General features: G+C 45.9%; 6 protein-coding genes across 7 annotated transcripts; 1 reads left to right on the top strand and 5 right to left on the bottom strand.

Moving 5' to 3' along the window:
• Window positions 1–1004: 1004 nt before the first annotated feature.
• Window positions 1005–2420, bottom strand: LOC9660675 (protein STRICTOSIDINE SYNTHASE-LIKE 5). Its single transcript, XM_002979180.2, has 5 exons — window positions 1984–2420; window positions 1859–1926; window positions 1563–1799; window positions 1380–1512; window positions 1005–1324 (listed from the first exon to the last, which is right to left on the bottom strand). The coding sequence occupies exons 1-5, from the start codon at window positions 2347–2349 to the stop codon at window positions 1034–1036; spliced, it is 1095 nt and encodes a 364-aa protein (XP_002979226.1). The 5' UTR covers window positions 2350–2420; the 3' UTR covers window positions 1005–1033.
• A 93-nt stretch (window positions 2421–2513) lies between these two features.
• LOC112349628 (pentatricopeptide repeat-containing protein At2g13600-like) lies at window positions 2514–4069 on the bottom strand. 2 transcript variants are annotated; one of them, XM_024684371.1, is made up of 3 exons: window positions 3986–4069; window positions 3034–3926; window positions 2514–2981 (listed from the first exon to the last, which is right to left on the bottom strand). In XM_024684371.1, the coding sequence occupies exons 2-3, from the start codon at window positions 3895–3897 to the stop codon at window positions 2892–2894; spliced, it is 954 nt and encodes a 317-aa protein (XP_024540139.1). In that variant the 5' UTR covers window positions 3898–3926; window positions 3986–4069; the 3' UTR covers window positions 2514–2891. The 2 variants fall into 2 exon arrangements, with proteins under 2 accessions (XP_024540139.1, XP_024540140.1); XM_024684372.1 differs by having other exon boundaries at window positions 3034–3923; window positions 3986–4060.
• On the bottom strand, window positions 3943–5340 carry LOC112349627 (putative pentatricopeptide repeat-containing protein At3g49142). The gene is made up of 5 exons (XM_024684370.1): window positions 4952–5340; window positions 4795–4881; window positions 4386–4738; window positions 4158–4331; window positions 3943–4099 (listed from the first exon to the last, which is right to left on the bottom strand). The coding sequence occupies exons 1-5, from the start codon at window positions 5275–5277 to the stop codon at window positions 3993–3995; spliced, it is 1047 nt and encodes a 348-aa protein (XP_024540138.1). The 5' UTR covers window positions 5278–5340; the 3' UTR covers window positions 3943–3992.
• Window positions 5341–5514: 174 nt separating this feature from the next.
• Window positions 5515–6576, bottom strand: LOC9634102 (peptidyl-prolyl cis-trans isomerase). Its single transcript, XM_024684290.1, has 4 exons — window positions 6164–6576; window positions 5992–6106; window positions 5836–5913; window positions 5515–5755 (listed from the first exon to the last, which is right to left on the bottom strand). The coding sequence occupies exons 1-4, from the start codon at window positions 6374–6376 to the stop codon at window positions 5658–5660; spliced, it is 504 nt and encodes a 167-aa protein (XP_024540058.1). The 5' UTR covers window positions 6377–6576; the 3' UTR covers window positions 5515–5657.
• A 1346-nt stretch (window positions 6577–7922) lies between these two features.
• On the top strand, window positions 7923–10151 carry LOC9660674 (oxysterol-binding protein-related protein 3B). The gene is made up of 11 exons (XM_024684279.1): window positions 7923–8068; window positions 8133–8229; window positions 8314–8430; window positions 8480–8552; window positions 8607–8725; window positions 8782–8903; window positions 8959–9135; window positions 9190–9334; window positions 9393–9571; window positions 9645–9928; window positions 10051–10151. The coding sequence occupies exons 1-10, from the start codon at window positions 7980–7982 to the stop codon at window positions 9901–9903; spliced, it is 1377 nt and encodes a 458-aa protein (XP_024540047.1). The 5' UTR covers window positions 7923–7979; the 3' UTR covers window positions 9904–9928; window positions 10051–10151.
• On the bottom strand, window positions 10025–12605 carry LOC9660673 (telomere repeat-binding protein 5). Its single transcript, XM_024684280.1, has 9 exons — window positions 12214–12605; window positions 11988–12126; window positions 11759–11884; window positions 11643–11699; window positions 11488–11567; window positions 11218–11432; window positions 10737–11165; window positions 10590–10653; window positions 10025–10524 (listed from the first exon to the last, which is right to left on the bottom strand). The coding sequence occupies exons 1-9, from the start codon at window positions 12316–12318 to the stop codon at window positions 10366–10368; spliced, it is 1374 nt and encodes a 457-aa protein (XP_024540048.1). The 5' UTR covers window positions 12319–12605; the 3' UTR covers window positions 10025–10365.
• Between the last annotated feature and the right edge of the window lie 4247 nt (window positions 12606–16852).

The following is a 16852-nucleotide window of genomic DNA, read 5'->3' as shown; positions in this document are numbered from 1 at the left end:
ATTTTATTCCATGATAAATTATATAAAACTCACCTAAAATAAATTGCATGATAACAAATTATATTACAATTATATCAATGCACTTTCGAGCCACTGGCAGAGGACGGCCTAACTACAGGGCCCAGGCTCCATGGGCAAAAATGAAAACCAGGTACAATATTTTTGTAAGGCCTTGGATTTGCTCTTAAAAGGAGTCATGGTTTAGAACTCAATAGGCATGTGCTTTGGCTACCGATACCATCGTCTAAAGATGAGCGGGAAAGGCCGCATTGCTTCAATGCAGTAAGATGCCGATCCGAGCGCTCACCATGATCCAGGCGTGCCAGATTGACGCTCATCGTTGCCATATATCCTTGAGAGGAAGAGAATCAAGGAAATGGTGAAAACCATAAACACTTGATTGCAAGATGCAAATCTAAACTTGTTATTCAATATGGACGAAATTCAGCTGAGAGAATAGCACAAGAGTCTTTGGTGGAGTATATCAATTTACCGGTCAAGCTTGTTCAAGAACATTGGAATAACAAGTTTTCACATCCAAACTCAAGTAAGTAAAGTAGTTTTGATTTTAAAATTTCTTATTTATAGATGAACATCCTACCGAAGAGAAGATCAAAATCATATATGACTTCCTTGATGCTGAAACATTTATTCTTTTGAAGCGTATTCTCACTGTATAGATTGGGCTTTTTGTCTTTTCTTCTTTGGAGTTGAATTTCTTTCATAGCATGGATGTGCTTGCATAAAGGGCTTCAATCACACCTCAATGAGGACATATATCAACTACATACTAATTTTCAAAATTTATTACACTTAGCATTTTATAGCACGAAAATGGCTCTACCATCAAGATAGATTCTCTTTCCATTTATAAAATAATGTTTTCTAATATTTAAAAATTTAGAGATGACATTAATTTTGCAAGCTTGAGATCTAGTAATTTTACAAGCTTGAAATCTTGCGATCATTTTTATGTAGTTTCAGTTCAAGCTCTTTGCCTCATGTTCTTGTTTTCCAGCTTAAAACTATTCTGCTAAATTGAGAATCTTGTCCCTTTCTCTCTCGAGGACAACTTGATCCTTCCAATGTAGCTCTTTGCTAAGTTTCCCAGGTAGAGGTGATCTCCAACTTGGAGAGCAGATGTCACAAACGCCATTTCTTTTCCGGTCGGATCCTCGTAAAATTCAAGAGGCCTTCCATCTGGATCCACAGCCAAAACTTTAGCTGATTGTAGCGATTCATCCGGGAGAAAAGGCACCAGATGAGAGACGAGCTTCTTTAGTAGCGGCGAGTTTGAGATGAGCTCAATGTGCCATAGACGATCCTGTACAAAAAATTAAACTTTGGAACCAAAGTGGAAGAAGAAAGAATCTTCTAACCGATACGAGGGCGATCCAAAAATTCCCACCAGCGTTGATATGGATGTTGTCTGGAAACGCTGGCAAATTGTCCAGAAAATTCTCGATGCTTCCCATCTTTTCTCCTCGGAGCCAGTATTTTCTACACCTGGCTCTGTAATTAAACACAGCTGAGAAACAAGAGAAAAGCAAAAGGAAACTTACTTGGAGGTCTCGCAGAAAACCAGGTAATTCTCGTCGCGTGACAGCGCTACTCCATTTGGGAAATACAAATCCTTGAGCAACACCGATGTTGTTCTTGAGGATGGATCAAATTTTAGGATCCGGCCATTGGGTCGCGATTCCAAAATATCTAGCCGGCAATCAGCGACATCGAATTTGGTACTGGCATCCGTGAAGTAGATCGTGTTGTCTCGAGCTACGACCAATTCATCGGCAATTCTAGAGCAAGAGATCCAAAGTTCCCACACTCAAATAGAAAAAATCTCCACAGTTCTTACTTGTATTTCAATCCATCGGCCTCGTTTGAGAGAATCTCCACTCCAGCATCGGTCACATTCAAGAGCCCCTGCGATGGAAGGAATAGATTAGAGCGAAGGAAAAAATCTCTAAGAGATTCTCTCACCATGACCGGCTCCACGGCAATGAGCTCCCCATATTTCCCAATCGCCATGCCCAGAGGATGCCCTCCCACGTAGATCCAGTTCTCGATCCTGCCAGTCGCGGGGAAATATCGCTTGATCCATCCGTCCTTCCCACCGGAGTAAATCCGGCCCTCTTGATCCACAGCCAGATCCTCGGCTCCGGAGAAAAACCCAACCCCAATCTTCTCGACCCGCTGGAGCGCGGCATTTGCAGCGTAGATCCCCTGGCGCTCTGGAGCTGGATTCCAGGCAGCAGGGAGTGGATCCACTCGAGAAATTGCAAGAAAAAACGTGAGAATCGCAACGAGTAACAATGAGAGTGCTAAAAGGAGTTTGATCGCAAACATTTCTTATGGGGCAAAGAAGTGTTGATCACTTGAAAGAAATTTATCGTCTGCGATGAATCTAGAGCAGTGGAAGCTAGGACAAGTGGAGAACAAGGCGAAATCCATGACCTCGATAGAATAAACACGCAATGGATATCCCTCTGCCGCTTTTACATAGGCGAATCTTTGCGAAAGAATATTTTGAATCTAAATGGCGCCAAGAACAGTGATGCATAGGAGATTACGTTTTGTTCTTCATTGTCCCAATGAACCTATCGAGCCCACCAGCGAATCAAATGCTTGTTTTGCCACTCGATCGTTGCTCCACTTCCTCGACGCACCCAGCACCGTCCTCCAGGTGACATCATTCGGCGAGAAAGGCATCGTCTCCACGATCTTCATCGCTTCTTCCAGCTGATTCCCACGGCCCAGAGAATCGACCAGACAGTGGTAGTGCTCCAACACTGGATCGATCTCATACCTGGACACCATTGCCTGGAAAAGCCTCTTGCCTCGATCGACCAGCCCGGCGTGGCTGCAAGCCGCGAGGAGGGAAACGAAAGTCACCACGTTTGGTTTGAGGCGGCCTTCGTCTTCCAATTTGTGGAACTGGGAGAACACGAGCTCGGTGTTCCCCTCGCGGCTGTAACCTGCTAGCAGCGTGTTCCAGCTCACTAAATCCGGTTTAGGAATGGAATCAAATACCTGGTGAGCTCGAGTCATGCTTCCACACTTGCCGTAAGCATCCACCAGAGAATTTGCGACGATCTCATGGAACTCGTGACCGTAGCGGCAGATTTCTATGTGAACTTGCCGTCCACTTTGCAGCGCTGACAGATTCGCAGACGCCTTGAGAGCAGCCACAAAAGTTCCAGGATTTGGAGCCGGGCCCTCACGCTGCATACGAGAGAACAAGCTTAGAGCCATCGATGCTTCACCGTTTTCCACATACCCCATCATCAAGGTGTTCCAGGAAGTCACGGTGCGAAGAACCATGCGGTCGAAAGTTCTTCCAGCGTCCACCATGTTACCACACTTGGAGTACATGTCCACCGCCGCGTTCATCACAAGGAGGTCCAAATCAAATCCTTGTTCCTCGGCTTTTGAGTGAATGGCAGCTCCTCGCTCCAACGAGAGCACCTTCACGACCTTTCCATTAATTTTCTCGCCCTCCTCTTCCATCGCCAGGCTCGCGCAGGCCTTCAAAGCAGCAACGTACGTAAGAGAGATCGGGGCACAGCCTTCGCGTTGCATGCGGTCGAGCAACTCTAAAGCCAAGTGCTTACTTGCATCTTGTTCGGCATAGGCAAGAACCATCGTAGTCCAGGCGACAACGTCACGGTTCTTCATCTCCTGGAAAACCTTCTCAGCATCTGTCAAGCTCCCAGATTTGGCGTACATGTCGATCATCGTAGTTGCCACGAAAAGGTCCGAGTCATAGCCACACTTCGCCGCTTGAGAGTGAATTTCCATAGCCTTTCTCATGGTCTCAAGCTTGACGGTCTTGCCGCAAACTCGCTTGCCTTCTTCTTTCTCCGAGAGACAAGTGCATGCCTTGAAAGCAACCATGAACGTTCTAGCATCTGGCGAGCAGCCTTCTGAAGTCATCCGATCAAACAATGTCAAAGCGATTTGCGCTTCTCCACTCTCAACGTACCCAAGAATCAAGGTGTTCCACAACACAACATCATCGCGGATAAAAGTCCTCTCGAACAGCCTGCGAGCATCCACCAGGCTCCCGCACTTCGTGTACATATCCAGCATGGAATTCCTGACAAAAGAGTTCGTGTCACAGCCACATTTTGCAGCTTCAACGTGAACAAACATACCCTTTTCCAGCGAATCCACTTTCAAGAGCTTCCCATCGACGTGAGTTCCGACTTCTCTCGTCGCAAGGCTTGCACAGGCCTTGATTGCCGCCAGGAAAGTTAGATAGTCCTGTCCAGTGCACCGTTCCTTAATGTCCATAAAGATCTCGAAAGCTCTGCCTCCTTCTCCATTCTCTGCATAGCCAAGCATCAAAGCGTTTACAGTCACAATGTTATGAACCGGCATACCACTGAAGACTCTGCTCGCGTGATCGAGACCCCCACACTTGCAGTACATGTTTACCAGCGAGCTTGCCAGAAAAATGTCCGAGTCGTGCCTTCGCTGTGCAGCCTGAGCATGGATTGCTAGTCCTTTCTCTAATGCCAGAGCTTTCACCACCTTGCCGTCAGCTTTTCTCCATTCGTCTCGAGCAGCCAGTCCCGTGCATGCCTTGACAGCAGCAACAAAAGTCCGAGAATCTGGTACACAGCCTCCATCCGCTTCCATTCGAGAGAAAATCTCCAGGGCCAGTCTTTCCTCGCGATTCTCAGCGTACCCGAGAATCAAAGACGTCCAAGAGACGACCGTGTGGAGCTCCATCCTGTCGAAAACCATTCGAGCATCGGTCAAGCTCCCACACTTGGCATAAGTTTCTACCAAACCATTTTGGACGAAGCTATGGACGACAGGGTCCTCGTTGAGAGCCATGGAATGGATCGCCATTGCTTTCTCCAAAGCCCCGAGCTTCACGAGGAAAGAACTGTCATTCGCTTTCTCTGCGAGATTTCCAGAAGCCTTGAGTAGCGCAACGTACGTCAATCGATCGGCGGCGCAGCCCTGGGCTTGCATCGCCGAGAAGAGCTCGAGAACGATGCCGCCTTCGCCGCTCTCGGCGAATCCCAGCAGCAATGCGTTCCACGACACGACGCTGTGGCCGGGCATCCTGTGAAACACAAGGCGCGCATCCGTGAGGCTGCCGCATTTTCCATACATGCTAATCAGAGAATTCCATACCCGGATGCTCGAGACATCGCCGCGCTCGATCGCCGCGGCATGGACAAGCTTTCCTCTTGCCAGATCTCTCGAGCTGCCGCATTGCTTCAATGCAGCCAGCAAGCTGCCCATCCGAGCGCTCGCCATGATCCAGGCGTGCCAGATCGAGGCTCATCGTTGCCGCGTCGTCGCGATCGTAGCGTTTGAGAGGAAGAGAAATGTAAAGAACCCTAAGAAGAGAATTTAGGGTTTTGCGACACGGTTATCCATCGAATATACCCTTCTGTTCCTTGTGAGATGCATCAAATACGAAGACGAATGGGTCTTCATGATATTTGTAAAGTGGGTTATAAATTTTATGCGTTCTTTCTTATTCCATCAATATTGTATTTTGATCTTTCTCTCAAGATATATCTGAGATATATTTAAGCTTTGAAGCAACTCCATGGCTCTTTGCTGTATATTGTTGCGCAATATCCTATTTTCACAGGTATGAAAAGGAAAATAGTTTTTCTTTTTCACAGTATTTACTGAACTAGCTCGCCACAGTCATGGATCTTTACTTCTTTGATCGTTCTTCCTTCGCTACTCCCCAAGTTGCCCAGCGAGTCCAAAAGCTCAATGCCTGAAAATCAACGTAGCGAGAACTTTACACTGTGGTAGTAGAAGATAAAAAAGAAAAGTACAAAAGTACGAGCACTATACCTTGGATGACTTTGCCAAACACGACGTGCTTTCCATCTAGTTGCTTGCATTTACCCAAAGAGATGAAAAATTGTGTCCCTGAGACCGAGAGAATGGATCAAAGAAGAGATGAATCCAAGAGATTTTGGAAAGAACAAGGAGAATTTGGGACTATACCATTGGTGTGAGGGCCATTGTTTGCCATGGAAAGCGTCCCTTTGGAAGTATGCAAGAGCTTGAAATTCTCGTCCTCGAATCTCTTCCCATAGATCGATTTGCCACAATCTCCCCCCTGGGAAGAAGAATAGAAATCTCAGCGCAAGCTCGCACACAGATCTAGATCTCTTGCCTGCGCAACGTAGCCTGGCACAATCCTGTGAATGCTGCTCCCCCTGTAGCACGCGCCATACTCACCCGTGCACAGGCCCCGGAAATTCTCCGCTGTTCTTGGAACCACATCCTTGCGCAGCTCGATCACCAGGCGCCCCAGCGATTCCCCAGCTGCCGAGATATCCAGGTAGCACTTGGGATTATCCCGCGCCGCGCCCAGGACGCATCCCATCGACCTCTTCTCTTGTACGCCCTAGCAGCACAGCAGAGGAGAAATGCTGGATCCCAGATCGATCAGATCCATCGCTGCCTAGTGATCTAATCCACTCAAAGCTACAAAAATGCGGAAGAGCCCTAAAAATATAAAAATGGCGAATATTCTCAGCTTAATTAGAAGCCGTTAACTGCCCCGAAGTGAATATTCGTATATCAATAATTGTTATGTTTAAACCTATTCTTTCTTTTGATTTTCATTGCATTTCTTCTTCTATCAATGATTAAAGGCATCTAGGGTGAAACACCCTCAAACCTATTCTCAAACTTTAAATAGATAAAGTAGCCATGAGAATATTTCGAGAATGTTTTATGCCTCAGGTATTTAAAGTTGAAAAGGGTTGGGAAGTTGGCCTAGGGTTATGGCGTCAACGAAGAATGGCACAGGAATATCGGCGTTGATGCCCGAGCTTGTGGGACAAATCCTGTGCAAGCTTCCATTCTCGGGTGTTCTCACCTCCAGATGCGTGTGCCGCGCGTGGAAAGCAGCCGTGGACGAGCCCAGCTTCCGGAGCTCCTACAAGGACAGTGCTAGGTTACGCTACACGGAAACCAATTATATCCGGGACAGCAGTGGCAAGGTGATGCACTGGAAACCTCGCAGTGACAACGTTCCCGACTCGCTGTGTGTTGTCTCCCAAGACAAGCGCCTCGTTCTCGCTCGCTCTACAAAGGCCAGAAAACTCTACGTTGGGAATCCTTTTGCCAACAGGTGGGAAGAGATCCCTTTCTTGGACTTTTCGAGGATCACCAGGGTGATCCTCTTGGCCACTGCCGAGGAGTTCAAGGTTGTGGTGTGGTTCTGGAGTGGCAACATCCACACCTTCACTTGCGGCCAGGCAGAATGGTGTAAATCCATCACGATTGAAACCTCTTCACGGAGTGATCTGGTGCTCATACAAAACAAATTGGCCTGTATAGATGCCTCCCATCGTCAGATTGTTGAGTTTGATGTGGCGAGCAACACGATCACAATCAAGGATCTCCGTCCTGTCACGGAGGGTAAGTTCATCTGCTTGGCTAGCTGGAGGGAGAAGCTCTACATGGTGTGGCTGAAAGACAAGTGTATGTTTGTAGTTAAGGAGGTTTGTGCAAAGACAGGCAGTGAGATTGCTGTGGTGAGTATGAATGTGGTTCAAGGTTTGCAAGGATTGCATATCAGCTTTGGTGGTCAAGCAGATAACTACTTGAATTTTTATGGATATTGTAGTCATGTAAATGAAACGTACCTATTGTCATATGATTTAGATACAAGGTGTTGGGCTGATAGAATCTGTAATCCTTTCTCAACACCTCTGGATGTACAGTTTAATAGGTAATTAAATATATAATTGAGTTATATGAGTTATATGAAAATTTAAAACTAACCAATATACTCGGCATAAAAAATGAATATTCTCACACTTTACGAATTTAAAGTATCTAGCAATCATAGCCGTTGTTTGCAGTTCTTCCACATCCGTACGATCGTCCCATCTCACGCGCTCGGAATATCCCCGGGCATCTTCCAAGAAACCCTGGAAAAGAGAGAGGGCGAAATATTTCGATCGTCTTGCGCCGCGATGGCGAGCAACGCGAATGGCGGATTTTTCTCCGCGATTTCGAACAGGATCTCGAGCATTACGTCGTGGAGCAGCGCCACGGTCTCCAGGTGCGTATCTATCGATCAGATCCAGCGCCCAATTCTAGCTAGAGCTGAAGGAATCTCTGTCCAGTATGCTGGGCGGCGTGGAGGGTCTAGAGGTTATCAATCCCGAAGGCGGCCAAGAGGATGCCGAGAGCGAAGCACTCAAAGGCCGCTTCAAGCAAGAAGTAAGTCTTCCCTTGTTCTTTTTCTTGTTCTTTTAATACTTGTTTTTGTTTGTTTCCTCACTCTTTGGTCTTTACGATCGATAGGATCGTGAGAGCTACTGGAAAATGATGCACAAGTATATTGGATCGGACGTCACTTCCATGGTGACACTGCCAGTTTTGATTTTTGAGCCCATGACGATGCTCCAAAGAATGGCCGAGGTAAAGAAAAACTTTTTCCTTGAGGCAAAGCTGTAAATTCTATCTACAGTTGATGGAGTATGCACACCTTTTGGACCTCGCTGATCAGTGCGAAGATCCATACTTGAGGATGGTCTATGCTTGTAAGTGGTGAATTCTCTTTCTGGGGTGCTGATTCGGATTGTTTTCTTCTACAGCGTGCTGGGCTATCTCTGTATATTATGCTTACGAACGTGCGTGGAAGCCATTCAATCCTATTCTCGGGGAGACGTATGAAATGGTGAATCATAGTGGCATAACGTTCCTCGCCGAGCAGGTGCTTTTGATCTCCTCGCTTTTGTGGCTGGTCTTCTATAAGTTTTTGTTCTGTAGGTCAGTCACCATCCTCCGATGAGCTCTGGACATGCGGAGAACGAGCACTTCACCTATGACATCACCTCGAAGCTGAAAACGAAATTTCTCGGGAATTCTGTCGACGTTTACCCAGTTGGAAGGTGAGATTTTTGTTCTGGATGCCTGAAAATGTTGGCTGAGCCTCTTTTTTCTCAGGACGCGAGTTGTGCTAAAAAAATCTGGCGTGGTACTTGATCTAGTACCGCCACCAACAAAGGTGCACAATTTGATATTTGGCAGAACGTGGATAGACTCTCCCGGAGATTATGTTGTGACAAATCTCACGACTGGCGACAAAGTGATCCTTTATTTTCAACCCTGTGGCTGGTTTGGGTAAAATCAGAGTCTTTCTTTGATGTGCGTAGTACTTACTGTTTGTTTGCAAAGATCTGGTCGTTATGAGGTCGATGGCTACGTTTACAACAAGGACGAGGAGCCCAAGCTTCTGCTTACGGGGAAGTGGAACTCATTTATGAGTTACCAGCCCTGCGATTCCGAAGGCGAGCCGTTAGCAGGATCTGAGCTGAAGGAGGTGGGCGATATGGAGAATCGTTATATAGGGATCTTTGACCTGGTTGTAATTGATGCAGGTGTGGAGAGTAGCGGACGTTCCCAAGAACGATAAGTTCCAGTACACGCATTTTGCTCACAAGATTAACAGCTTCGACACGGCGCCAAACGGGCTACTTCCGTCGGATTCACGCCTGAGACCGGACCGTTACGCTCTGGAGAAGGGCGAGATGAGCAAAGCCGGCTCTGAGAAGTCAAGGTTAGCACACTTTTCTCTTTCGTTTCGAGCACTCTCGATTGACATTGACTTAATCCAAATGCTCTTTACTTAGGATGGAAGACAAGCAGCGAGCCGAGAAGAAAGTCCGTGAGTCGAGATCCGAGAAGTTCACGCCAAAGTGGTTTACTCTCACGGAAGATGTCAGTACGACGCCGTGGGGTGACTTGGAGATCTACGAATTCAACGGCAAGTACGCGGAGCACCGTGCCAAGGTCGAGGCGGAATCCAGCGGCGACAGAGTGGATCAGACAGGGATCACTTTCAACCCGTGGCAATACGACGACTCCTCGGTGCAAGCAGCCGCCGAGTAAAGAGCCATCCAAGAAGAACAGTCGCGTACGTAAAAACACTATCTCATATTTTATGCGTCTAGAGAAGAGATCTTCTAAAGTAACGATTTTTTTTTCTTTTGCCATTTTTTCACAACGTTGATGTTTCTATTGTTTTGTTTTGTATAGATGTTTATTGCTGCTATACAAATAGATGTACAGAACAATTGGGGAGTTAAAGAGGTGATACAACAAGAATAAAAATAAAAGAATGGTCTTCTTCTTCCTTTTTTTTCTTTTTCTTCTTTCGTTGGTGTTCAGCTTGAGAGTAGAGTTGGAGTCGAGAGAGTGAAGAGTTTTGATCTGTGTGGTGGTGTTGACGATGATGGCGATGACGATGTTAAGGTAAGCTAGTATTACTTCCAAGAGCTGCTAGCCTGGTGGTGTTGGATCATCTATATATCTATGTACACAGCCCAGCAGTACCTCACGAGGTAGTGGAAGTTAAGTTGCCGCGGTTGATTCGGCTTGTTGCTTGGCCTGCCTTGCAGTCCAGTAATCCTGTGCTTTGATCACTCGCTCCAGGAGTTCTTCCGGGACTGGCTCGCCCCTGCGTTGGTGGGGAGCGATCCGAGCAGTGTGCACGAGAGTTTTCCACTTGTCCTGTTAGAACCAGCAAGCGTTTATGAGACTTTGCGCGAGGGAGAAAGAAAAAACCGATGCTTTACCTTCAAGTCGACATAAGTGCGATGCTTTGCTTGATCAAATGCCCATAACTTCACGTCGCGCCACCTACACGAGACACGAGGCACACATGGAGGCTGGATAAGTAACAGGAATAAACAAAACGAAAAGAAAAAGCGAAAAGCCCATACCTTCCAAGGCCGAGTTTCTCCACGGCGAAGACGAGCGCTTCCACCTCGGCGATCGTAAACGGCCTCCGTATCCTCCTCTTCGTGCCTTCCAGCGACATTTGCTTTTGCAGCGACACCAGCGCCAGGCCCTGCGAGTTGTCCGCCGCGCGCTGCACTAGTCCTCCAGGGCCTTCGGCTTCTGAAAGAGGCAAAGCTCGCATCAGCGATGGACTGGTAGCCTCGCACTGCTTGATGTCCGGCTGTGGTGATGTGGTTTCCCCGAACCGTGCTTTATATGTTCTTTCATCAGTCACACTCTGGAACTTGTTCTTATAGCCCTGTAAAACCAGATGAGTACCAGTCCATTTCGCGTCAATGTCCGGCTTCTGCTCGGCGTTATCTTCCGTTTTCTCCTGATCTTCCACCACCCAGCTACCGTCGGCTGTGTACCTGTAGTTCAAACATGCGATTTAGCCACCATTTCGTTTGTAGTTCTCCTTACCATGATCCCTGCTGAGATAGCGCCAAAAGCGGCCCCTCACAGCTCGAGGAAGACGCCGGCTCTAGCATAAAGCCCAGCGATCCAGCCTTGCCATTCTGGGAAAGACCAACTTGGGCTAACGTGGCCTCTTCATCTGGGACTCTCTTCCCGTGCAAGAACACACGGATCTTCAGGCCGCCACCCAAGAGATTAGTAGTTGCGTCCAAAACCGCTTTCTGTGCACAGCAGGCACGAGGTTATTTCATGACGCGGAGAGGTATTTCAACTTGCCTTGAGGCTAGCCACCGTAGCGGACTCGGGCATATCAATGAGCAGCTCCGGAACCGTGAATGACTTGATGCTCAGTTTGACTGCTCCAACCAACCACCACAGACATGAGAAAGCTAAAATAACGCTCCAGCAAAGTAGAAGGTTAGAAGAGTTACCTGTTTTCCGAGGTGAAGACGCTCCACTCAACGTCGGGGTGGAGGTACCAGGCTTGGCTGCAAGTACGGCAGCAGTAAGAACAGTAAAAAGGAGAAACAATATTGACTAGACCAACCTTCAAAGTCGAGGCTCATCATACTTGGAGATGCCTGCGACGCGCTCCCCAGATCGTCCGCTGCCTTTGTCCTCTTTGATCCTTTGTGTGAGAAAGAAGAGTACCGTCTCTTGCGAAACGAACCACCTAGGTAAGCAAAAGAGGAAAACGAAAAAACCATAAGATAAAAAACCAACTCAAGACAACCGACCACAAGCGAAAAAGAAGAGAAAGAATGCTCCAAACTTACCGTGCTTGGAGGCCGGCTTGGATCCATCACCACCGCGCTCCGGTTCGCCTCCATCTTGAAGGAACTGCCCAGCAACCGCTGCCAGAAGTTCAAAGAACTCCGTACCTTGCTTCACTTGCTGGATCGTACCGCTCTTCTCCTGGAAGACAAACCCACGAAATTAGTAGCAAAATATTTTTCCTCTCTTCTTTCGAAAATTCCGCTCAAATGGAAGAACGATACAAACCTTGAGACAGCGCACTCGTCGCGCACGCATTGACCGCGGCCTGGCGAGCCTACTCGTGTATCCCAATAACCTAGCGCTCCCACTGCCTCGATTCTGTGGATCCATTCCAGGAAAATACTCACATTCCAGGGGAAGCTGGGATCAATCGGCTGCCGGCAGCGCAGATCTTGCTCCAATTGCCGCGCCTCGATACTGTATCATTGGCAGAACCCCCGGTAAACCATAAACCTCTGCCCGAATCTGGGCGAATTGGGGCGTGAACAGATCGCGCACGCAACCGGATCGCGCCCGCGAAATTACGCCGCCTCGTCGAAGATCTTGGAAGAAGAAGCGAGGGGGAGATCACTGCGGAGAAGAAAAACCTCGCAACATCGAAGAACACACAAAAAACATAGGGTATAGGGTCTACCGGAAAATGAGAGATACGGGGAGATGAGGTACACCACCGGCAACTGCCGGTCACCCCCGGATGATCACGTCCGTCGGCGTGCCGTACGGAGGCGATCCGACGGCCGAGATATTCCCGTGATAAGAATTCGAGGGTAAAAACCATCCTTTTTTGACTTAACCGCTCGCCCAAGATTAACAAAACCGCAAAACCGCTGCCGGGCCTGGGCCAGGCTCGGGTTCGTACATTCTCCGTACGGTCATGGCCAGTGGCCATGGCTCCCATCAAAGAGCCCAGTCTTTGAGTGCACCTCACGAATTGGTTGGTTTTATACACGCCCCAAGATTATCCCATTCAAACGTTTCCTCTTTTTCTTGGGTTTTGAAATTGTATTTTCTAAAGTAAATACAAATTTAAATTCTCCCGGGTTTTTCAGAGCGTTGGTTCCATTCAGCCAGCGGACTCCCGCCATGTTGACCTTAGGGTTTTGAAGTTCAGCTAGAATTCTCAGTTTTTAGATAGTGATATAATCTGATAGCTTGGCTTGTCTGCCAACTTGGAGGAGTTTAGTTCAGTGCCTGTTTAAAATGAGTGATATTTTTTACAACCAATTTACTCTAGCTCTACATGACACTCAGATGGTCGGATTTTCTTGGATAGGGGATCGCTTCCATGGTGAAAGCTTTTCTCAAGGAAGCATTGATCTAGAGGTTTAAATTTTGATAAATTAGAATTTATTTTCCCATGGTCTGCCATTCTTTTGTCTTTTCTTTTTTCCCAGCTCTTTTTAAGTCCATCACTAGAGAGTTGAAGAGTTACCTCTCTTTCTCTTTGAAAGCTTCCAAGAAATTTATCAAGATTTCCCTTTTTTTTCTTTGTAATTGATGGGTAACATTTCTTCTTTAAAAACTGTTTTGGTCATTTTAGCAATTTTTTTTTTTATAATTTATCCTCTTTAAAGATCTATACGATGCAACTTTTTGCTGGAACTGTAATTATTAAAACCTTTCATTCTTCTTAGACTATGTTGTAGTTAGAGTTTTTCTCATGTGTCTTACTATTTCATCCTCCTAAATAGATTTTCCAAATAATAAATAATTTATTATTTTTTAGTTAAATTTTTTATAAATTAAAATATTTATATTTATATGTAATATATTATAATATACTATATGTAAATATATAATGTAGCGCATGTGGTTTTGACCCTTTATCCTATGGTGATTTACCATAGGATAACACCACGAAGCGGAACCTAAACCCTCTTTGTGCCACGTGACAGATGCCACGTGTCCATGCCACGTGTCCATAGGAACCCGAGGTTCAGGGCCTTGGGCCACTGAACGAAGGAACGGTGCCAAACTCCCAAGCATAGAGCCGAGGAGTGACAGAACCGAACCATAGAGCAACTCCCGAGCATGAAGCCCAAGGAGCGAAGGGACAGGAGCCCGGAGCGACTTGGAACAGTCCTAGAGCAACCAGCATCCCAATGCCAGGACCAGCACGCAAAACGGAGCCAAACAGAGTCTGGCGCTATTTCGGCATACCAGTGGCCTAACGTGAGGATATGGGTACTCCACCAACTAGCATGGAATGGAACTTGGGCTTAGACCCAAGCCGGATGCAGAACAAGGACAGGCACGCAAGCGGGAGCTAGACTATGCCTCAGGTTGGTCGGCCATGCCCGACCTACCCACTATCCCTACTATACATTTGGAACCCCCCACAGCCCCCCCCCCCCCTTGAGGAACACACGCTTTGGGCTTTCACCCCAAGCCTCCTTTAGTATCAGGAGTTAGTCTCTGGGACAAGCTCGAAACTTACTAAATATGGAATGTCCCTAGATTGCGAATTTGGACACGGGACGAACACCATTGTGTTCAGACTGATCTCTACATTCCGTAGATATGCCAAATGAGCAAATCTGGACACTTTCCATAAATAGTATTTGGGACCGAAATGAGACTAACACAAAGGGCATGATAGCGAGGGTGTTTGGCAGACACGGTAAGCTATCATCTAGCGATATTGAGGGACCAATCTCAATATCACAGGGGTTCTTGATACTAGCAAGTGCAAGCCAATGATAGGAGTTTCTCAAACCAGGCCGAGTATGCTCAGCAAGAAACACATAGGGTTCCTACCTTATGTTTATCCGATCTAAGTACACGGTCATTGACCAGTTTCTCAACTAGCTCAAGTGGGAAACTGATAACGGGTCCAGCAATACCGATCTCCTGCCATCGTGGCCAGTCGACAGTAGCTACCCCATGACTAGAGATTTCAACATGCACACGAAGTGCCGAAGCCAATCTGCCTATTACTGGCCCAAACTCAAAGATCAATAGATGAACAATATCAAAGTCATAGACAATGATATCTTAGAAGCTTAATTATCAGTGATTATATCTTAGAGTAGAACACAAAAGTATTCCAAGCAAGTTATCATCCGATAAACTAGTAGTAACCACCAAGATCACTATCATTGGAAACCATAGAATGCACCATCCAACAAAATTCAATAGCAAGTATATCATCAAGGAAACTCGATGATGAAACTTAACTACCGAAGATAGTAGATAGTAAGCGAACAATTTACTAGAGATAACTCAAAGAACACAAAGTATCATTGACTAACAAGCACAATGCTCGCGAATGTATCACCCAAAGGTAATAACATCCCAATCTATCAGAACTAACTCAAGCAATGATCAACAAAACAGAATGAATATGGTAAAACCAACAAACACTCGTTCATGCCAATTATCGCAAAAGCAAATCTAAATAGATCCCGGTCAACAATACTAAGGAACTGAAGTTGCCTAAGCAAGTGTCAGGAACATCCTATTGATGTCTCAAACCCAAGAGACCAATCCAGAGCAAACCACAAAGAACATGTGGTATTGCGAAAAGCCAAAAGCCATCAAAGAGAACAACTAACTATCATGAAAGATTGTCAATCATCCCATTAATAAAGAGATGCATAATCATTGTCAAAGAAGGAATCCACCATCCCGTAGAATGGCAAATCATTCTATATCAACAATAATCAAGCAAAACTTGTGATAAGGATAATCAACTACCCTAGATGATAGTCAATCATCACCAATGATTGCTAGATGCAAATACTAACTTCATAGAAGCTAACAAGCCAAAATGTCTTCCCCAACAACTTCTAACAAATAGAACAATGAGCATAAAACTCAAAGAACCAAAAGCTCGAAGAAGTCTATAGCCAAGTCTTGTCTAATAATGATCACAAGTCTTACATGAACTAACTTCAATGCTAAAGAAGAAATCATGGTACAACCCACAATATCCTCCTCAACACATCCATAAGCTAAACTTCATAATGCTAAAGCTAATGAAGAGTATATTTGCATCAATCCAAAAGCTAGCATAACGAAGCTATGCTCAACAAGTGATCACCAAACGATCCTCCATGAATCCATCTATAGCAAGACGTAACTCACGTCATAACAAGCACAAAAAGAATCATCAATGATTGTTATATCCCAATGCAAACCCAACAAGGGACCAACATCTTCAATATCAATCACTAACTCTTCATCTTGTAAAGCTAGTATAGTCCATGACTGAATCACTTTTCAAGGAAAAGCTCAAAGCTCAACCCCTACTAAATAATTTCGTCTAGAACACAATTAGCTCAAACTTGCCACTCAGTTCATTTGAACGTCAACACAGTTGCTAACTAACAAATGCACGAATGCTAATAACACAAAGCTATAGCCAAATCATCGACACTATCTTCATCAAAACTAATGAAACTCGACATCAATCTTGCGGAGAGACATCTCATTTCACTAAAATCTCAACATCAACAATGTCAACGACAAGGCATCACTTCAATGCCATCAACACTAGAACAAAGCTAAAAGAAAGCACGAGTGTGTCACCACTCAAAGCTCTCTAGCAACCAAGCTAACCAAGGTCGAAGATACTTTAGTTAGTATCCGAGACCAATCCTTTAGCAAAACTCAGTTATAGATAACACTTCCTCAAGGAGTGAATCACCACGTCTAAGACTCAATGAAATCCAACACTATGAACTAAACGCAACCAAATGATATCAACAGAGGTAGAGTCGACATGCCAGCATGGAGAACCCATGTAAGTTTAACAACATGATCCTCCGCAACACCATCCGGCAAAGCAAGCCCATCACTGCTAAATCATCATCGAGTAAAGCAAGTGTCATAGTCTTTCGACAAAGTTTACAAGCAATCACTA

The sequence above is a fragment of the Selaginella moellendorffii genome, unplaced genomic scaffold (assembly GCF_000143415.4).
Source record: "Selaginella moellendorffii unplaced genomic scaffold, v1.0 SELMOscaffold_40, whole genome shotgun sequence".
Lineage (NCBI taxonomy): Eukaryota > Viridiplantae > Streptophyta > Lycopodiopsida > Selaginellales > Selaginellaceae > Selaginella > Selaginella moellendorffii.
The sequence above is the reverse complement of the archived record's forward strand: the minus strand, read 5'-3'. Positions and strand labels throughout refer to the sequence as shown.

Coding starts and splice junctions, on each gene's coding strand:
- LOC112349628 (XM_024684371.1), bottom strand. CDS start 3,897: ATGGTTGCTTTCAAGGCATGCACTTGTCTCTCGGAGAAAGAAGAAGGC. Junction 2,982..3,033: donor GCATGACTCGAGCTCACCAG/GTATTTGATTCC, acceptor ACACGCTGCTAG/CAGGTTACAGCCGCGAGGGG.
- LOC9634102 (XM_024684290.1), bottom strand. CDS start 6,376: ATGGGATGCGTCCTGGGCGCGGCGCGGGATAATCCCAAGTGCTACCTG. Junction 5,914..5,991: donor CAATGGCCCTCACACCAATG/GTATAGTCCCAA, acceptor TCTCGGTCTCAG/GGACACAATTTTTCATCTCT. Junction 5,756..5,835: donor GTTTGGCAAAGTCATCCAAG/GTATAGTGCTCG, acceptor GTTGATTTTCAG/GCATTGAGCTTTTGGACTCG.
- LOC9660673 (XM_024684280.1), bottom strand. CDS start 12,318: ATGGATCCACAGAATCGAGGCAGTGGGAGCGCTAGGTTATTGGGATAC. Junction 12,127..12,213: donor GACGAGTGCGCTGTCTCAAG/GTTTGTATCGTT, acceptor TTTGTCTTCCAG/GAGAAGAGCGGTACGATCCA. Junction 10,654..10,736: donor GAGAAACTCGGCCTTGGAAG/GTATGGGCTTTT, acceptor TGTCTCGTGTAG/GTGGCGCGACGTGAAGTTAT.
- LOC9660675 (XM_002979180.2), bottom strand. CDS start 2,349: ATGTTTGCGATCAAACTCCTTTTAGCACTCTCATTGTTACTCGTTGCG. Junction 1,927..1,983: donor TTGCCGTGGAGCCGGTCATG/GTGAGAGAATCT, acceptor CTTCCATCGCAG/GGGCTCTTGAATGTGACCGA. Junction 1,800..1,858: donor GCCGATGGATTGAAATACAA/GTAAGAACTGTG, acceptor CTCTTGCTCTAG/AATTGCCGATGAATTGGTCG.
- LOC112349627 (XM_024684370.1), bottom strand. CDS start 5,277: ATGGCGAGCGCTCGGATGGGCAGCTTGCTGGCTGCATTGAAGCAATGC. Junction 4,882..4,951: donor TGCGCCGCCGATCGATTGAC/GTACGTTGCGCT, acceptor TTCCTCGTGAAG/CTCGGGGCTTTGGAGAAAGC. Junction 4,332..4,385: donor CGCGAGCAGAGTCTTCAGTG/GTATGCCGGTTC, acceptor TTGGCTATGCAG/AGAATGGAGAAGGAGGCAGA.
- LOC9660674 (XM_024684279.1), top strand. CDS start 7,980: ATGGCGAGCAACGCGAATGGCGGATTTTTCTCCGCGATTTCGAACAGG. Junction 8,069..8,132: donor AGCAGCGCCACGGTCTCCAG/GTGCGTATCTAT, acceptor ATCTCTGTCCAG/TATGCTGGGCGGCGTGGAGG. Junction 8,431..8,479: donor TGCTCCAAAGAATGGCCGAG/GTAAAGAAAAAC, acceptor TTCTATCTACAG/TTGATGGAGTATGCACACCT.